At 33.4% G+C, this 20,075-nt stretch overlaps 2 protein-coding genes across 2 annotated transcripts; one reads left to right on the forward strand and one right to left on the reverse strand.

Moving 5' to 3' along the window:
* Positions 1-260: 260 nt before the first annotated feature.
* LOC148563732 (uncharacterized) lies at positions 261-7,396 on the forward strand. The gene is made up of 5 exons (XM_088486919.1): positions 261-1,319; positions 2,333-2,406; positions 6,315-6,415; positions 6,528-6,694; positions 7,019-7,396. The coding sequence occupies exons 1-5, from the start codon at positions 261-263 to the stop codon at positions 7,394-7,396; spliced, it is 1,779 nt and encodes a 592-aa protein (XP_088343045.1).
* A 9,048-nt stretch (positions 7,397-16,444) lies between these two features.
* LOC107643490 (protein JINGUBANG) lies at positions 16,445-18,153 on the reverse strand. The gene has a single exon (XM_016347160.3). It carries the CDS (start codon positions 17,916-17,918, stop codon positions 16,617-16,619), a length of 1,302 nt encoding a protein of 433 aa, XP_016202646.1. The 5' UTR covers positions 17,919-18,153; the 3' UTR covers positions 16,445-16,616.
* Positions 18,154-20,075: the final 1,922 nt, after the last annotated feature.

Raw genomic sequence — 20,075 nt, forward strand, 5'->3', positions numbered from 1 at the left:
TACATGCTGGTGTTAGCTTTTCTCTTCTCTGCTAAGTTCTATTTTCTGATATTCATGAGACAAAAATAAATTGTCTCATAAATTTCCGCTGCTGAGTTCAAACAGAACCTGAATTGAAAGTTAGTTTTAAAAGGGTAATAACAGCAACTTAAAAGGAAGGCATAGATTCAACCCCCTTCTCTAAGCCTACCACAACCTTCAATTGGTATCAGGAGCTAAGGTCTCAAGAAACAAGCTTAACCGCTTGGAGCAAAGATCCAATGGCAAACAACTTAGGCACAACCACAGTTGCCTACACCCTCACTGAAGGCCAGTCAAACAACCGGCCACCTTTCTTCAACGGGAAGAACTACTCCTACTGGAAAGAAAGGATAAGGATCTTCATCCAATCCATTGACTACAACATATGGAAGATTATTGTGAGCGGTCCCAAGATCCTAACAAAAATAAGTGCTGATGGAGTGGTGACTCCAAAAGAAGAAGCTGAATGGAATGAAGATGATAAGAAGAATATAGAGCTGAATGCTAAAGCAATCAACCTTCTTCACTGTGCTATCAGCTTTGAAGAGTACCGAAAGGTGTCTAAATGCAAGACAGCCAAAGAAATCTGGGAAAAACTTCAGGTTACACACGAAGGCACCAAACAAGTAAAAGAAACGAGGATTGATATGATGCAAAAAGAGTACGAGATGTTTAGCATGAAGGATGGAGAAAGCATTGATGAAGCGTTTGAGAGATTCTCAATCATACTCAACAACCTTGATGCTATGGGTACAAACTATGCAGAACAAACTTTGGTGAGAGAACTCCTTAGAAGCCTCACAAAAGAATGGGAAAATACTGCCACTGTCCTAACCGAGAGTAACAACATAAGTCCCATAACCTATGATGAGCTGAAAGAAAAACTCCTTGCCTATGAAGCCACACACACAAACACAGACTCAAAGAAAAAGGGAATAGCCCTCAATTCACAAATAGAACCGAAAGAGAGTGAGTCTAGTAATGGTATTTCAGATGACGAGCTTTTGTTTTTTGCTAGGAGATTTAGAAGGATGATGAAGAACAAGGGCAAATACAAAGGTTCAAGTTCAAAGGAGCACAAGATCGACTTGAGCAAAGTGACGTGCCATCACTACAAGGAGGTTGGACACTTCAAACTAAACTGTCCAAAGCTCAAAAAGGAGGACAAAGGAAAGAAGGAAAGGAAGAGAGTACTCATGGCAGCTTGGGAGGATCTTGAGAATGACTCAAATGAAGAAGAAGAATCTGAAGGAGATGACAAAGACTGCTTCATGGCTGGAAACAACAATCTTGATGAGGTAAACTATTATGATTTGACCATTGAGGACTTGCATGCTATTATTGATGATCTCACTTTAAACACATCAAAACTGCTTGATAAATACAATGAATGCAGATCTGAAAGAGATGTGTTAAGAGCTGAAAATGATTTTTTAAAAGAAAAAGTGAAGGAAACTGAATGTGCTTTGGACATCATTGAAGAAAACAGATTTCTAAAATCTGAACTTGAAAAATTAAAAGGAAAGCGCATTGTGGATCCTTCTCATGAGTTAATTGCTGAAAATGAAAGATTAAATGATATGATTAAAAGACTGAATGGTGACTTAGCAAAATTTGCTCAAGGTTCTAGCAACTTGGACAAATTACTTGCAAGTCAAAGACCATTGTTTGAAAAATCTGGTTTAGGCTACATAGCCAAGGAAGATGCAGTTTCTAATACTTCCTCTATAAAATTTGTGGCTTCTTCATCAAATACCAAATCCATACCAAACAAATCAGGTATCGGATATGTTTCAACTTGTGAAGAAAAATTTGATGAAACATACACAAGTGAAACTGAGCCTTCACCAAAAACTGGTCCGAGTTCAAACCGGCCAGGTTTGGGTTACATTTCGAAAAATGAGGCTGCTTTCAAGAAACCATTATTTTACAACAAAACCTCATTTCCGAAAGGTAAAAATGTTCAAAAAAATTCTGGTGAAAATGCTTTTGCAAAGAGGAATAACTTTAATAAAAATCAGTTTGTCAAAAGAGATGCATCTCCTCCAAAAACCAGAAAATTTCAACCATTTAATCATTTCAAGCAATTTAACTCACCTAAATTTCAGCAACACACATCAGAAAATCATTGTGTTAATTGCAAGAAAGTTGGTCACTCATATGAACAATGCTTCATTGAAAAGAGAGTTGTAGAAAACAAAGTCTACACTGTTGTTTGTGATTTCAATGCACTTGGGCAACCAAGATGGATTAACTTCAAAGGATCCAAATTAATTTGGATACCTAAGGCTACTTGAAACTCATCATGCAGATTTTTCTAGCATCCAAGAACAAAAAGGACATGTGGTACATGGATAGTGGATATTCAAGGCACATGACTGGAAGGTCAACCTACTTCATCAAACTAAATAAGTTTGATGGAGGTTTTGTGACCTTTGGAGATGATGGTAAAGGTAAAATCATTGCTGTGGGAAAAGTAGGTAATGAGCAATCTACTTTCATTGATGATGTACTTTTAGTATGTGGTTTAAAGCACAATCTTTTGAGTATAAGTCAGCTGTGTGATTTAGGATATTTAGTTGTTTTCAAAAGGCTTGAATGTTGTGTTGTTAATGAAAAGACAAATGAAGTGATGTTTGTTGCCAAGCGTTTCAATAATATGTATGGACTTACTCTTGATGAACTAAAGGATCAAAATGTAGCTTGTCTTCATTCTAAAGAATCTGAAAAGTGGTTATGGCACAAGAGATTGGGCCATGCAAGTATGTTTCAAATAAACAAACTTGTAAAGAAAGAATTAGTAAGAGGTCTTCCTTTGATAAAGGTTGACAAAGATATCACTTGTGATGCTTGCCAAATGGGAAAACAAACAAAAAGTTCTTTTAAACCAAAGGAAGACATCTCTACTAAAAGACCACTTGAGTTGCTACACATTGATTTATTTGGTCCAACAAGAACTCAAAGCCTAGGTGGTAAACATTATGGTTTAGTGATTGTGGATGACTATACTAGGTTTGGTTGGGTTTTATTTCTTGCACACAAAAATGAAGCCTTTTCGGTTTTTGAACCTTTTTGCAAGAAAATTCAAAATAAAAAGGATTTGAAAATCTCTTCTATAAGAAGTGATCATGGAACTGAATTTGAAAATAATTTGTTTGAATCCTTTTGTGAGGAACTTGGAATATCTCACAACTTCTCTTGTCCAAGAACACCACAACAAAATGGTATTGTGGAAAGAAGAAATAGAAGCATACAAGAGATGACAAGAGCTATGCTTTGTGAGAGTAATGTTCCAAAATTTCTTTGGGCTGAAGTAGTTAACACAGCTTGCCACATTTTAAATAGAACAATTATAAGGAAATTTTTGAAGAAAACCCCTTATGAACTTTGGAAAGGCTACCCACCAAACTTAGACTACTTACACATCTTTGGATGCAAATGTTTTGTTTTAAATAACAAAGAAAATTTGGGAAAATTTGATCCAAAGGCTTATGAGTGTTTGTTTGTAGGATATTCCACAACTAGTAAAGCATATAAGGTTTATCATCAAGATGCTAGAATTATTGAGGAGTCCATACATGTTACATTCTGTGATACTAACTTGGTACAAAGCATTTTGGAAGATTGTGATGCAGGAAATCAAGCTCAAAAGGAAGCTGAAACTATGCAAAATCAAGAGAAAGGACATTCTGGTCAAACTGAACCAGAAACTGCAACTGCTGAAAATTCGAGAGACAATTCTATTTTGTCTCATGAATCTAAAGGAAATCCTGAAGCCAGCAGCACCCAGAATCTCTTGGTATCTCAATCTGCATCCAAGTCCACCAGACCTCGTGAATGGAGATTCTTGAAGAATTATCCTGAGGAATTTGTCATTGGGGACGTCTCTCATGGAGTGCAAACAAGGTCTTCCACTAGAAAGGCAAATGAAGGATCAAACATTGCCCTTCTTTCACAAATTGAGCCTCAAAATGTCAAGGAAGCACTCAATGACCCTTCTTGGGTTAAAGCTATGGAGGATGAGCTTCTTGAGTTTGAAAAGAACCAAGTATGGACTTTGGTTCCAAGGCCAAGTGAAAAGAAAGTGACCGGCACCAAGTGGATTTTTCGGAACAAGTTGGGAGAAGATGGTAGCATTGCAAGAAACAAGGCAAGGCTAGTGGCACAAGGATATGACCAAGAAGAAGGAATAGACTTTGATGAATCCTTTGCCCCTGTTGCCCGAATGGAAGCCATAAGACTTCTCTTAGCTTATGCTGCACATTGTGGTTTTAAATTATATCAAATGGATGTGAAATGTGCATTTTTGAATGGAGTGATAGATAGAGAAGTGTATGTGGAGCAGCCTCCTGGTTTTGAAAATAAAGATAATTTTGATCATGTTTTCAAATTATCTAAAGCTCTCTATGGTTTAAGACAAGCTCCTAGAGCTTGGCATGAGAGACTTAGTTCTTTTCTTTTGAAAAATGGTTTTCAAAGAGGCACCACTGACACAACTCTATTCATCAAGAACTCTAATGATTCTTTTATTCTAGTCCAAATATATGTTGATGACATTATTTTTGGATCAGCCAATGAATCCCTTTGTTCTGAATTTGGAAAACTCATGACAAGTGAATTTGACATGAGTATGATGGGTGAACTTAATTTCTTCCTTGGGCTACAAATTAAACAAACTGAAAAAGGTATTTTCATTCATCAAGAAAAGTATGCCAAGGAATTAGTTAAGAAATTTGGTATGGAAAATGCCAAACCCATGGGAACTCCCATGCATCCTAGTTCTAAATTAGATAAGGGAGAAACTGAGAAAGATGTTGATGAAACTAGGTACAGAGGAATGATTGGCTCTCTTATGTATTTAACTTCCTCTAGGCCTGATATAGTGCAAAGTGTTGGATTGTGTTCTAGGTTCCAATCCAAACCTAAAGAGTCTCATCTTTCTGCAGTTAAAAGGATCATTAGATATATTCATGGCACATCCAATTTTGGTCTCTGGTATCCTAAGATTGATGATTTTTCTGCAGTTGGTTATTGTGATGTAGATTTTGCTGGTGATAGAGTTGATAGAAGGAGTACTTCTGGTTTATGTTGTTTCCTTGGAAAGTCTTTAAATGTTTGGTCAAGTAAGAAGCAACCAACAGTGGCCTTATCCACTGCAGAGGCTGAGTATATAGCTGCTTCTTCTTGTTGTTCTCAGCTTTTATGGTTAAAAACACAGCTTGCCGATTATAAATTAAATGCTGAAAATATTCCCTTGATGTGTGATAATATGAGTGCCATTAATATTTCAAAAAATTCAGTTTTGCACTCTAGGACTAAGCATATTGAAGTGAAATTTCACTCAATAAGAGAACATGTCCAAAAGGGAGATATTAGTATTCAATTTGTTAAATCGGAAGAGCAATTAGCAGATATTTTTACAAAACCATTTGCTGAGGACAGATTTTGCATGCTTAGGACTTGTCTAGGTATTTTGAGTTATGATTCTTTATTTGAAAAATGCTAATGTGTTTGCTGGAGCTTTTTGTCTCATGAACAGGTATGAGACAACTCTGGGCAGAAAAAGAGCATTCCCCTTTAATCAACGTGATCTGGGCTTATTTCAAGTGCAAAATGATTTGGGCCAACCTCAAAAATTCAGATCTAGAATGGTCCAATGTGTTTCCATTAAATCCAACTATCCCTGAGCCCAAATATGAATGTTACATTTTTTGGTTAAAATTTTTTTGTTGGGCTGTGTGTTTAGATTTTTTTGAAAAAGTTTTATTCTAATTTTTTGTCCAAAAAGATTTTCAGTTTAATTTAATTTTTTTTGGATTTTGATTATTTAAAATTAGATTTCCTTGTTTTGAAAATCAAATCAAATCTTTTTTATGAGGTCATGTCTTTTCAAGTCTTTTCAAATGGTGATGCAGTTGCATGGTTTTGAAAATCTACTTTTGGGTACGGTTACCAACACTCCCTCTCTTCCCTCCTACCTCTCCTCCTCGGTGTGATCCTATGGCACGAACCAAGAATCCCTCTAGGGTTACTCCTTCTGCCAAGAAGACACCACAGACGAAAGAACCTCCATCCAAACCAGGGTCATCGAAACCGAGTTCATCCAAGGGGAAGCGACCAGCCACACCAGAACCTCCACCTGAGTCCACACAACCAAAGTCTAGGTCTGTTCCATCACGTTCTCAAAGAGGTAAAACTCGAGTTCCTCTTAAGTCAGTTAAAGAACCAGACATTGGCCCTTTTGATCACAAAGCTCACTTTTTGACTTCTCATTCGAACTATAACCCTTATAGATTCAAATCTGCCATGAACAATAATTTTTTTGAAGGGGTTATCCATTATCGTACCCTATGTCCCTCTTTTCTCGCTGATTTGCCATCTTTGAAAAGAAAAGGTTTTCCATTTGTTGATAACTTGATTTTTCTGGACTGGAATCACCTTTTTGACATCAAAAAGCCTGTGCTTGTTGGTCAAAGAATTTTATGCAAACATGACTTATCATGAAGGCACTGCTCACTCATATGTAAAGGGCCGAGACATAGTTTTAAATAATGAAACTATCAGTGATGCTTTGAAGTATACTGATGTTGGGCCCTGTGCTTACACTTCGGTTAAGTGGGATGAAGGTGTTGGAATTTCTTATCATGATGCATTGGCACACATCTGTGAACATGTATCTTTAATTGATGGCATTACACCCACTCACAAAGCCCTAGGATATGAGCGTGCTCAATTGCACCGAATGGTCAACCATATTATTCTGCCTCAAAGTGGCTCATATCAAAGGGTTTCCTACACTGATACTTTTGTTTTATATGCCCTTCTCACCAAAACTGAAATTTCATTTGCATACTTGATGGTTAGATATATGTTTGACTCTGTTAGGAGTGAAAAGGACAAAGCACTTCCTTATGACATGTTTCTAACTTGCATATTTGAATATTTTGGTGTTGACTTGACCAATGAGAACTATGAAAATAGACATTCATACCTAAAGGGGGGTGGTTCAGTGAAACAGAACAAAAGACCCACTAGATCTGAAAGAGTTGTCCTAGATGATGAAGATGATGATTTTGTCCCTGATGATTCTCCTGCTCCATCCACTGAGGGTACTTCTATCTCCACTGGGAAGAAATCTGCTCTGCTGAATGTGGTCAAGGATGTCACTCAAGAGTTTGTTTCCCAATCAAATCACTTAATTGAAATGAGCAAAGAGCAAAGGAAGCTGGCTAGCAAGCATGAGAACTTCCTGAAGAAATCAAGGGATATGGTAGCTGTGCTCATGACATTCATTGATAACTTTCAAAATGATGAAGACATTGCCATTGATGTTGAGGAGGAAGCTGCTTCGGAGGAGAACGGTTCTGATGCCTAGGATTTGTCTCATGAAAACTATTGCTACTGCTCTCTTTTTGTCTCATGAATTCTGTTTCTTTAGCTACTTTTGAACTGTTTCACTTTGGATGACTGTAATAACTCTAGATATTGCTGCACCTTTGGTAGTTTAGTCAGTACTTTGCACTATGAGCTAACTCTTTTCTGCAGGATGCAAGACTTTATTTTTTTTGTTTTTTGTTGATCTTGCTTATTATCCACCCTTGATGACAAAAGGGAGAGTAATAGCAATAGGATAATAGATCCTAGTACTTCTTTTGGGATTTTTGCTGCATTAATACTTGATTTCACATGTTGAATCATTTTGCTGATGATATTAGCTTGATGTTGGGCTGATTATGTGATGTTACTTATCTGATATCCCTTAGCCAAGATAAATGTATTTTAGCTCTTTATTGTGCTCTCTTTAAGATCAAAGAAAAATAGGAACAAAGAGGAAAGCACAAATTCAGAGGGAGCTAATCTTGAAAAGGAAAGGGGGAGCAACATAAAAGCAAATGACAAAAATCAAAGGGAGTTTCTATACCTTACTCAATTTATATCCTTTTTTATTATTGCTTAAATCATGTTTGTCATCAAGGGGGAGATTGTTGAGTTAAGAAATTAACTAAATTAATTAGTGATGACAAATATTATTTTTGGGCAAAATAAATAATTAGTGTTGATTAATTATATTTACTTATTACTAATTGTTTATTGTTGCAGGCCAAAATTCCATAGCCCAAATGGAATGAAAAGCAATCAGCAAGATTGGTGGACTGAAAGCAAAAATCAGAAGCCCAAAAGAAACAAAGCCAAAGAAATCAAAACGGGTTGCTTAATGGAAATCCAATCCAAGCCCGTATCCATCCCACAAAGCTTCTCTTGTAAGATTGAAGTCTTCACTCTTTCAATATGCAACGTTCCTCTCCTCTCTGATCAAGTCAAATCAAAACTTCAGAAAAGTAAGAAAGAGAAAGAGAGAGAGCTTCTTCACCAAGCTAGTCACCAAAGAAGCAAGAGAGAGAAGGATTAAGCCTGAAACACAGAAATCTAAATCAGAAAATCCAAACCAAATCAAGCTTAGGTTATAGGTAAATCACTTTCTCATACATGCAACTCGGCTTCATCTCTTCTTTCCAACTCTCTGCTCTATCCGAAATGGGATACAAGGGAAAGAGGATTTCTGTTCTTCTCTGCTCTGCTGTGTATCTACGGTCTTAAACAAGACTTGGGGACTAAGTTGGTTTTCAAGGGCTCAGATCAAGTTGACCATTGGAAGATTTCTATGGTTGCTGCTATATGGCTTTTGGTCAAGGTGAGGAAAGCAGAAAGAAAGTTTCTATTCCGAGGATTAAGGAGAAAAAGTGAATCAGTGGGTTGGTGAAGCTCAAGGCTCAAGGTGTTGACCTTGGAAGAAGAACCAAGCAACATGCAAGGAGATAAAAGAGGTTTGCTGTTCATTCAGAAAGCAAGGAGAGAAAACCAGAGTTTGAGAGTTGTATTCTGTAAAGAAGTTCCTCTACTTGGATAATACTTTCTTTCAAAGAAGCATTCGGCCAATACTAAAGAACTGTATCTGAGGTTTGCGAATCTGGTTTTGCACATAGCAAAGAGGCTGTTGATGAAGTCAATCTCCTTCATGTTTTACAGATTGTAATGTACTTTTCTATGTTTATCTTTCTGTAATTCCTTGTGAGAAAAGGCATATTGAGAGAGCTCAAGTAAAAGCCATGAGTGAAAAAAGGCTGAGTGAAACACTTGAGAGAAAAGCCTAGAGTTTATTTCAGATTTCTTTAGGTATGTCTATGTCTTGTATCTTGTACCTATGAGGTATCCCTTTCTTAGTTGGGTTAGCACTAAGAGTGAATAGTTAGGTATTAGCATAGCCAATGTCAAGTTAGGTTAGAACTTGAGTATGAAAGGATTGGGTCAATCCTGTGAAATTGGTGTATGTAATACTGTTAACTATAGTGAAATTCTTCCATAGTTGTGGAGGAGACTAGATGTAGGTTGCATAGCACAAGGCAACCGAACCAGAATACATGCTGGTGTTAGCTTTTCTCTTCTCTGCTAAGTTCTATTTTCTGATATTCATGAGACAAAAATAAATTGTCTCATAAATTTCCGCTGCTGAGTTCAAACAGAACCTGAATTGAAAGTTAGTTTTAAAAGGGTAATAACAGCAACTTAAAAGGAAGGCATAGATTCAACCTCCCTTCTCTAAGCCTACCATAACCTTCAATTTATTTTGAAATTATTCTTAACATTTAAAATATATTTCAGTTCTACCTCTATCCAATAATTAAGTATTTTTGGAATTTATGTTTGGATCTATTTTACCAATTAATAATTTAAATTTAAATTTAATATTGTGAATTTTTTTTTATAAAATGGTCCCCTCGCACGCATGGAATGAAACATTTGCAAATCTTTTTAAAATATATTTAGTTTGAAGTAAGGTTCTGAAAATCGGAACGGATCGGCTGGTCGAACCGGTTTAACTGAGAACCGGCAATGCAAGCGATCCGGTCCTTCACCCATATCCGCTACTAGAAAACCGATGGGGAACTACCGAACCGGCCAAAAATCGGTCGGTTGGACCGGACCAGTAACTGGTCGGTTCGGATAAAATGACGTCGTTTGAAATTCGTAAAAAAAAAAAAAAGGAACCACGCGTGAACCAACCCCTTTCCCCAATCGTTCATTCATTTCATCATTTGTCACTATACTCCCTATACTGGAGATTGGAGAACTCTGAAAGCGAAGGAACCCTAGCCCTCCATCGGAAGCCGCCGTTCCCAGGTCGTCGAACCCTAACCCAGTAACTCGGCAGGTACTCTTCATCGTCGCTGGCTTCTCGGCACGGAACCAGGTTAGTGGCTCGTCTTCATCTTCGGTCTTCTTCTTCGCGTAGCTCTGTTCCTCTGTCGCGTAGCTCTGTTCCTCCGTCGCAAGCTCTGCTCCTCCGTCGCAAGCTATGTTCCTGCCTCCATCGCCAGTTCTGTTCATGCCTCCGTCGCCATCTCTGTTCTTCTAGGTATTTTACTATTTTTTTAACAATATTTGTTGAATAATCTTTGAACTTGTTATGGCCTTATTGAATTGTTAATTAATCTATGAATTCGTAGGTTGAATAATAGGTTGAATAATGGTTGAATATTGTTAATTAATAATTTTGAATTTGTGATTTACTGATTTTTCATTTTCTTCTTCAATTATTGTTGTCTGTGGTTTAGGATTGATAATTTATAGTTCTATTGTCTTTAATTTCTATTTTAAATTTTAGTTTTTACAGTGATTGACTGATTTTGTTTGATTCTGTTATGGTTCTGCTTCTGTCTTTCGTTGTTATTTTTTTTTTTGTTGTATACCTGTTGCTGTCCTTGAGAGTTGAGAACTTGAGATTATTGAGTTGTTGTATTTGGATATTTGGATACTGTAAAGTGCATTTATTTCAGATGAATTAGAAGAGAAGTTGGTGAATAAGGTTTTAAACTGTGAAATCATGTGTTGTTGCTTGAATTTTAGAAGAAAGAGCAATATAATGTATTCCTATTTATGATTCCATAAGACCAAGGTTAAATTAACAATTTAGGTGGAGTTAAGTTTTGTTTATGAGTAATTTAGGTTAAGAAAACTTATTCTGTTTTGCTGAAAACTTACTCTGTGTTGCTGTTTTGTTAATGCTAAAAACTTATTCTGTTTTGCTGTTTTGTTAATGCTGAAAACTTACTCTTCTTGGATCTTGGCTTCTGTTTTTAATTGCTGATGGCTCCTGCTTTAGGTTAAGAACATGGTTAATCATTGTATTGTGGCTCCTGTTTTTAATTGCTGATGGCTCATAACTTGTTATTTTTCATTGTGTTGTGGGGCTGTTTTTAATTTCATATATTTTTCATTGTGTTTTGTAATTGCTGGCTTTGTTTAGTGTTTTGTAATTGCTGGCTTTGTTTTCTAATTGCTGGTTTTGCTGATGGCTCCTAATTTTTTTGTTCAAATTTGCTAATGGCTTTGAATTGTAGTTGCTGGTTGTGCTGATTTTGCTGGCTTTGTTTGTAATTTCTGAGTGAAGGTTTAGTGTTTTGAATGTCTGATACTCTGATTTGTGATTTCTGAATCTGAAATTAATTAAATCATTGATTTTGTGTTGTTGAAATTGTTCATTAAAATGGATTTGTTGTGCTGCTGTTGCCGTTTTTTAATTTTTAAGTATGATGTTTCTGAATTTTTGTTGAAATAGTTATTGATTTTAGGGTTTAGAGTGATTATTTGTTGCTGGTATTTAACTTTTGTTGCTATTAAGTTGCTACATTTAAACTTGTGCATTAGCCTATTCATCTTCACTTGCAATAACAAAAAGTTTTTCATTTGATTATCCATTAACTACCTCATTTTCTGGTACCATTCCTTTTGTTATGGCTTTAGCTGAAGAAATTGGAGGGACGGGATGAGGAGACATTGATGCCTCATAAGACACCACCACCATCAACATATCCTTGTTACTTGAAGGTTTCTTTAGCACAATAGTTGAAATTACAATCATAATTACATAATATGTTTAAATAATTATCCAAAAAAAAAAAATAGAAACTCACAAGAACATCTTGAGATTTTTATGATTGATAAATTTTTATGTTGACATTTAATATTTGAAATTTCTTTATACTATTTAACTTGAGTTTGTATATTAATAAGATTATATGAATTTGGTTGATGACATTTAATGTAGTTTTTTAAATTTGAAAACTATTTTAATGTTTATATTATATTATAATTATATTTTAGGATATTTATTTATAATTTATTTATTATTTTATTTTAAAACGATTTTTTTGGTTGAACCAATAAACCAATAAATCAGTAGCTAAAATGGTTTGATGACCAATCCGATTTTCTGAACCTTAGTTTGAAGATAAAAATTAAGTGACAATTTTCATGTACTAGTTTGATCAATATAAAACTTCTAATTTCAATGAATTAAACTGGAAACATAAATAATGGAAGAGATTTTGTCTCTTGAATAGTTGAATATATATATATATATGCTTGGCCCGTTTCTTGCCGAAAATCATGCAGATATTTTTAGTTGCCAAATTGGGATTGAATTAGCTATAACAGTAGGCCTAGGCCTACAGGGGAAAAAGAAAAAAGAAAAACCAAAAAGTAAGGGATAATTTAATGCAAAGTTGTAAAAATCGAATCGACTCAAGGATTCTATCAGAAAATCGGCGAAGGGATCTCAAACCGATCTGGTTCGATTTTAGGATAGGAGTATAGGACCGTTTAAAATTAAAAACCGACATAAATTGATGAAAATCGGAAAAAAAATCGGTTTGCAAAGAAAATTCTAAAGTTTCAATAAGTATGGTTTGAACTCAAAATTTTTAAATTAGAGAATATTCAACTTGTCACTCGGTTATTATACTTCTTAGTAATAAATATGCTATTTAATTAACATATAAAAAAATATAATTAAATTATTTTATATTATTTTAATTTTATATTTATTTATTTTTAAATTAATTATATTTTTTATTTATGAATAATTATTATTTTAAATATAAATTTTATTAAACACCTACCAAAAATAACAAATATTTTTATTAATTATAGCATAATTTTTTTATGATTATATAATATTTATTAATGTTATTTTTTAATAATTGCACATTGTATATAATAATATAATACGTATAGAATTATCAATTTGTTATTAAAAATTAAAAATAATAGTTACTTTAGAATAAAAATAAAATAAAATAATATTTATCATAAAAAATATTAAAATTTTATATAATTATTTAAACGAAATTGAATTTATCGATTCAATCAATGACTCATAGATTGAACTAATAAACCAATACATAGTAACTTAACTAAAATTGAGTAAGTGTCGTATTCGAAGTGTGTCCGATATACGAATACGGTAATTCAGGAAAATATGCTTCATAGTTCATAGTATGTAAGGAAAGGAAAGCATACATAGGATGAGAAAGCCATTTTTCTTGAAATGATTAGTTCGGTATGAAAGTGGAGAAAATATGTAGAAGATTATTATTATTCCATTATTTGTGGTCCAAGAACATGTTTTACACGCTTATTATGTTTACTTTAATTTCTTTTCAAGCTATGATTTCTATTCAATTCATAGTAATTAGTTTTCCTTTATTTCATACCTCTCATGTTAGCTTTCAATAAGAACTTGAAAGAAAGTTTAGGGTAAGTTTCTAGAAAGTAAAGCTTGCACGTTAAGTAATCAAGTCTCATACGCACAAACAAGAGGACAGTTTATCATCTCCTTTTGTTATTTGATACCCTTTTCCATCATAACAATTTTGTCTGTTTATTTTTTAAGTAAATGAAGAACTAGAGGTACTGTGGATAGTTAACATTCTTCATATCTCTGGAAACTTAATATAATAATATAATAAGTGCATGCTATGTTGTTTATGCTGTGGTGCCTATAGTAATTATGGTGTGTTAAAAAAAACTAAACTAATTTAAATTAGTCGAATAATTAATTCACTCGTTTATTTAAATAAGTATTCAGAGTTTAGAGAGATACGGTAAATAAAAAAAGATAATATTAAAATTAAAATAATAATTTTATTATATAATAATATTTTTAATAAAAAAAGATATTTTTACTAATGTATTATCATTTTTAAATTTATTATCAAAATACTATTATTTTAAATTTAATTACTCAAATATAACCCTTTTACTTAGGTGACAGCTATTTTTTATTTTTAATTATAATTAATTATCGTAATATAAGAAGAGTGACATCTAAATTTAATTAAAAAAATATTTTAATATTAAATTTCAAAAAAACATACATTAATAAAAAAAAACTAAAAAATATTATTAATATATAAAAAATATTTTTAATTACAATAATGTACGTCCATATAAAAATCCTAACCAAGTCATCCAAACACTTTTTTGTTAACACGCCTCCCCCTCCCCCAAGTTACGTGAAATACACGCGCGCTCTCCTCTCCCTCTTATTAACGTAAATTTCTTATTCAACGTAAACATTTTTCAACGTTAACAATTTGCATTGTAATTTTTGGATCTGCAATCTCTACTGCTCGTCGTTCTTCTTTTTTCTTCTCTTCTGTTCGTTGTTCTTCTCTGTTGCTCGTCCTTCTTCTTCCTATTCTTCTTCGTTTTCTTCTTCGATTTGTGGATTTATCTTCTTCGTTTTCATATTTTAATATTCTATCAAAATAATGAATGATTCAACTTCAAATTAGTTGAATGAGAGTGATTTGGATTATTCTTCTGAAACGAATCAAGCGGATGAGGTTTGGATTATTTTTTGAATCGAATTGAATTGAATGTACGCTAGTGTTCTGAATTGAATGGAATTGAATTGAATTGATAATCTCTAAATTATAGACATAGGTGTTTTAATTTGAATTTGATTTTATATAATGAATAATGTTCCGTTTATTTAGTGGTATACAGTTGATTCAACTTAATAACGTCTTCGGTGCATTATGTAAAAAGCTGTTTTGAATTTGATTTTATATAATGGATATTGTTCCATTCATTTAGTACTATAGAATTGATTCACCTTAATAACGTGTTCTGTTCATTAAAAGTAAATATCAAACAAGAAATGACATAATATGCAAAATTAAGAGAAATTCACGTTTTTACATGTATAAACATGACATTGTGAAATTGCGATAAAATATAAAAACAAAAAACAAAAAAAACAGTTAAAATTTATTTTATTTAATATTTATTAATTATTAAATAAAATAAATTTTTGTTATTTTTATTAATTTATTTTAGTTATTAAATATTTTTAATAAAATTATTAGATAATTTAATTAAATATATTCGATCAAATATATTAAATTATCTAATAATTTATAATATCATTTAGTATCCACCTCCCAATTATACATCTCGCACTCTTGAATTGGACAGTCCCACGCCTTATCACACGTTCCTTTCAATTCACACATTCCTTTCAATTTAAAAGTGTGATGTCTTTTATAGCAGCCTCATAATCTCAGTTTTAATTAGTATAACTTAATTACAATGTTGCCTGGCCTCTATTAAACTAGGAGGCATATATATTCAGCAATCCTTAATTCACTATGTGATCACTATGTCTATATTAATATGATTATTATAAGTGAAGTTACATTAGTATAACATTTTATAATATATTTTCTTTAATACATGAATATGTTTTACTCATATTATTTACCTTAAATAATGATATTATTTTACACAATAAAAATTTGTTTATTTGGACGTTAATTTTATCATGATTTCGAATAATTGATCATCGCTCATCCACTTTATTTTTTCCATGCTACTTAAATTTAAAAGGTATTCCAAGTTAACAATATATAACCCATGAAAAGATTTTTTTTATCACCCTTAATTCAAACAAATAGAATGGTAAATGCTAATGTGTTTTAAAGAAATTAAAATAAATAATAGTGGACTGAAATGTACAGTAAAAACAAAAGTAGAGAAAGTGACTGATTAGATTCTTTACAATGATCTGGAACATCTGATAAAAACAGAATCATAAAATTTTCAAGAATAAAGAAGCAGGTGTTGAAGAAATATAAAGTAGGATGATTTTGAGCTACCAAAAATGGATTCTCAATGATCTATGTAGGAGTTGATGGCATTACCGGGGATGCCAACGGAATTGATAACTCTTGTGTAGACGTAGACAGACATTTTTATTTTTTGGTTTTGTATGCTCTACTTTATTGTGTTGAGCTTTCTTTTGTTTCAAAAAAAATAGTGTAATATTTTTTAAAAATTAATTTATTGTTAAATATAAAAATAACAGAAGAAAAAAGTAAAATATTATAAATAAATCTTAAATTTTAAATTTAAATTATTAATATAACATATAATAAATAAATAAAATTTGACAAATTAATAAAGAGAAAATAAAATAGTGTGATAACAAATATTCACCCTCAATATCTTTCTCTTGGTTTTTACTATATAAAAACAGAATAAAATGAATAATTAACAAATAATACAGAAGCCAATAAACTATAGTTTAAATGGTATAATTTATTCATAGGGAATTTGAGCCTTTCTACTATTTTGATTAAAACAAAAAAAAAAACTAACAAAACAGAATATCCAGAAAAACTCCTCATAATTATTTACAAATTCAATGAATGATAGAAAAAAAATTTCTAAAAATAAAATTACAAAGAATATCAAAACAAGGGAACCCTTATTCTCCAAACTCTAATGCCACAGTCCAAACTACCACTATAAACCAAATAAGAATTACCACCACCGCCACCACCACTATTCTCATCATCACCACCATAGTTGTCGGCGGATTCAACCGCCACAGCCAAACACTTCACCGGTCTTCTATGTCCTTCCAACACAGCCAAACAAGAATAACAACTCTTCTCACTATTAACACTAATCCCTCTCCGCCGCCACACCCTAACACTATTATCCGCCGAACCACTCACCACCAAATCCGCCATTGCAACCAAACACAGTATTGCTTTCGTGTGTCCTCTCAACGCTCCAACAACCACCATCTTCACATTTTCATCGCCTCCTCCTTCCTCCTCCTTCTCCTTCTCCCACACCAGAATCGACCTATCACACGCGCCGGAGTACAAAACCAACCCATCGGCGCTGAGCGCCAACGCGTTCACCGCCGATTTATGCTTCTCCAACGTCCCCACAAGCGCATGCCTCTTTGAATTCTCAAGTTTCTTCCATATTTTTATCTTCTTATCAGCTGATCCAGTGTAAACTACACCGGCGCATGAAACCGCCAGCGCGTTGATGGCGTCTTCGTGCGCGTTAACGGACTCCAAGCACTTGAAATCGGAGGTTCGCCAAATCTTGAAGGTCCGATCCCACGAAGCGGAGTATAAGAGTGTTCCATCGACGGATATGGCGACGGCGGAGACTGTGTCCACGTGGTGCACCCACGTGGACTTCTTGTGGCGCCGAACTTGAACGTAGTTCTTGGAAGAGAAGAGCTTCCAGATTCGGTCGTTGAACGTTGGAAGCGTCGCTATGCATTTGTAGGGTTCTTGTTCTTGTTCTTGGATTTTCCAGACGCGGATTTTGTGGTCTTGGTGAGCGGTGAAAAGCTTACCACCGAAAACGGTTATGGACTTAACGGCACTGTTGGTGGTTGTTGCAAGAACGTTGTGATCAGGGGCAAAAGTGTCTTTTCGGTGTCTCCTTATCTCACTGCTGGAGGATCCGCTGTAGAGAAACTTACCGTGGAGTGCGAGGCAGAAGATTGCGGAGGAGTGACCGTTGATGGTGGTTACAATCTCTTGTTGTTGGAGTTGTTGTGAGGTTGTTAGGGAAGGAACTGAAGGTAGACTTGGTTGTGAAGAAAGAGAGGAAGAGGTTGATGATTCTGAATGAAGAAGGGTATTGTTGGAATTTGAGTGATGAGATTGTTGTTGGTGATCTTCATGGTGTTGTGATGATGATGAGTAGTGGCAACAAGAGGGACATTGAAGAATTCCCATTTTACCCTTTCAGTGACAGAAAGGTTATTGTGCTTTTATTGTGCTTGGTGGAGTTTATTTAGAGAGGGTGGTTGGGTTTTATAGAGGCATGCTCATGTTAGCAGCTTCGAGACTAGGAAGCAGCGCATGTTAGCAAGCTGGAATTTGGCTGTGTCTTTGACTAATGGTGTTCAAGTTGAGAGTTGAGACTTATTATGATTGTGAGTTGACATCTTTCCCCATTAGTTCGACGGTGATTGGTATGGTATTTGAAAGAAGGCCTCTAATTTGTTTAAAAAAAAAAATTAAAGTTTAATTTTAAAAATATAAAAATAAATATTCTTAAAAATTTTAAAATTTATTATAAAAAAATAAGTTATACAAAAATTAGATATGATAAAATTGACAATTCCAGTACACACGTTTTTTTAGATTTTATTGACTGATTGTATGCTTTAAAAACATTTTAAAACATTTAAAAAATTAAAGAAAAAGTACTATTAACCATAATAAATTCAAAATAATTAAAATATATTCTAAAAAATTAAAATAATCATGAATATGAAATAGAATAAGTTATTTTATTTCTGTAGAATATGATCAACTATTCAACTGTAGTCTCTTGCAACCAATTTCTAGCAAGAAACATGTGTCACGTTTACACTATATTTCTTAATAGTTTAAAGATTCGTCAACATTGCTGGTAAGGAATATCTCACAAGAATGTGATTTTTATAGTTTCATCAATATGGACGGGACGAATTCATTGGTTTACAGACATGTATATATATTTTTGAGCTATGAAGCCGTGCCTTAATCTTCTTACTAAGATTATTAATTAGTGTCATACCCACTGCAGCTACTATAGTTTATAAAAGAATCTACCTTAAATAATAATGTCAAAATATAATTTATGTTAATGGGGTCAACAAGTTAACACAATGTCAAAGTGGAAGGCTTCCTAATTCCTATACATGTGAAATTGGGGGTATGGCCGAAATGGCGAAATGACCAAATTGCTAAGGCCCCAACAACAAGATTGATTGTTTGTTTATATATGAATTATTATAGTATGACTATGTTACATTGACTATGAATTAATAATTGTGATATTTTAAAAAATATTGTTAAAATTAAACTAACGTTTTTTTATTTTTAAACAATGATTTTTAAAAAATGTTAAAAGTGTTACTAAAATGAATATATATTGAGGGGGAGTAGTTCTTGTTACTTTCCAGCACACGAGATTATGGTGATCTGAGTACCACGTAGCTTTAGGGTGCAACTTGCTGCTATTGCTGAGATCAAGCCAGAGGATTCCACAAATTAAGAGAGACTAAGACTTAAGAGTAAAGATAACATGCAACTTGGGAAATTTCTTCGCCTTTTATTTTGTAAGGAAAAGAAAAACAAATTTCAGATAGTAGTTTGCCTTTTGGATTATGCATATGGATATTACTATTAATATTATTATGACTAGATGTGATATAATAGTGTATAAAGGCCTCAAGATCATAAACAAATCTTCTTTTCTGTTTTCTATTATTAACGATGAATGTTACATTTGAATGGGGACCCATATTTATATGATATTATTATTATTTAGGGTCCAGTGCAATTTGCACTTGTCATGCCATATGTAGTCCGAGGCTAATATAATAGGCAGCTACTCCTATGAATATTAAAAATATTTTTTTATGATAATCTTTGTTTAAAAAATATAACTTATTTATTTTATAATACTTTAAATAAAAGTAACACTTTTACTTCAAATAAAATTATTAAACTCTACAATCTATTATTTAATGGTCAAAATAATATATCTTCACGTAATAACAATCATTAAATCTTTATTAGAGTAGCCACCAATATAATAATGTGATCCAAGAAAGGCCACCATGATGAACAGTCTCTGAGCTACTTTTGGAAGGTTAATTTGATCTTTGGATAGTTTTGGAGGTTTCTAGATAAGGCCATTACTTCCAGCTAGGCTATGGGTTTATTTTCAGTTAAAACTATATTATATAACATATCTGTCCGAATTTCATTGAGTGCACTTTATAAAGGTCGCCAAGTTGCCATTTAAACCAAGTCCATGCTGGTGTCACTCTCACAATGAGGATATACTCGCAGGCTATATTGGGTTCGTGACTTCGTGGCTTGGAACACTCTAGTCTT

The sequence above is a fragment of the Arachis ipaensis genome, chromosome B5 (assembly GCF_059453495.1).
Source record: "Arachis ipaensis isolate K30076 ecotype BB chromosome B5, ASM5945349v1, whole genome shotgun sequence".
Lineage (NCBI taxonomy): Eukaryota > Viridiplantae > Streptophyta > Magnoliopsida > Fabales > Fabaceae > Arachis > Arachis ipaensis.

What these genes read in the sequence shown, in the direction of transcription:
- LOC148563732 (XM_088486919.1), top strand. Translation starts at nt 261, where the DNA reads ATGGCAAACAACTTAGGCACAACCACAGTTGCCTACACCCTCACTGAA. An exon ending in GCCATCTTTGAAAAGAAAAG is followed by an intron (nt 6,416 to 6,527) that starts GTTTTCCATTTG and finishes CTTATCATGAAG; the next exon opens with GCACTGCTCACTCATATGTA. An exon ending in TGGCACACATCTGTGAACAT is followed by an intron (nt 6,695 to 7,018) that starts GTATCTTTAATT and finishes TCATACCTAAAG; the next exon opens with GGGGGTGGTTCAGTGAAACA.
- LOC107643490 (XM_016347160.3), bottom strand. Translation starts at nt 17,918, where the DNA reads ATGGGAATTCTTCAATGTCCCTCTTGTTGCCACTACTCATCATCATCA.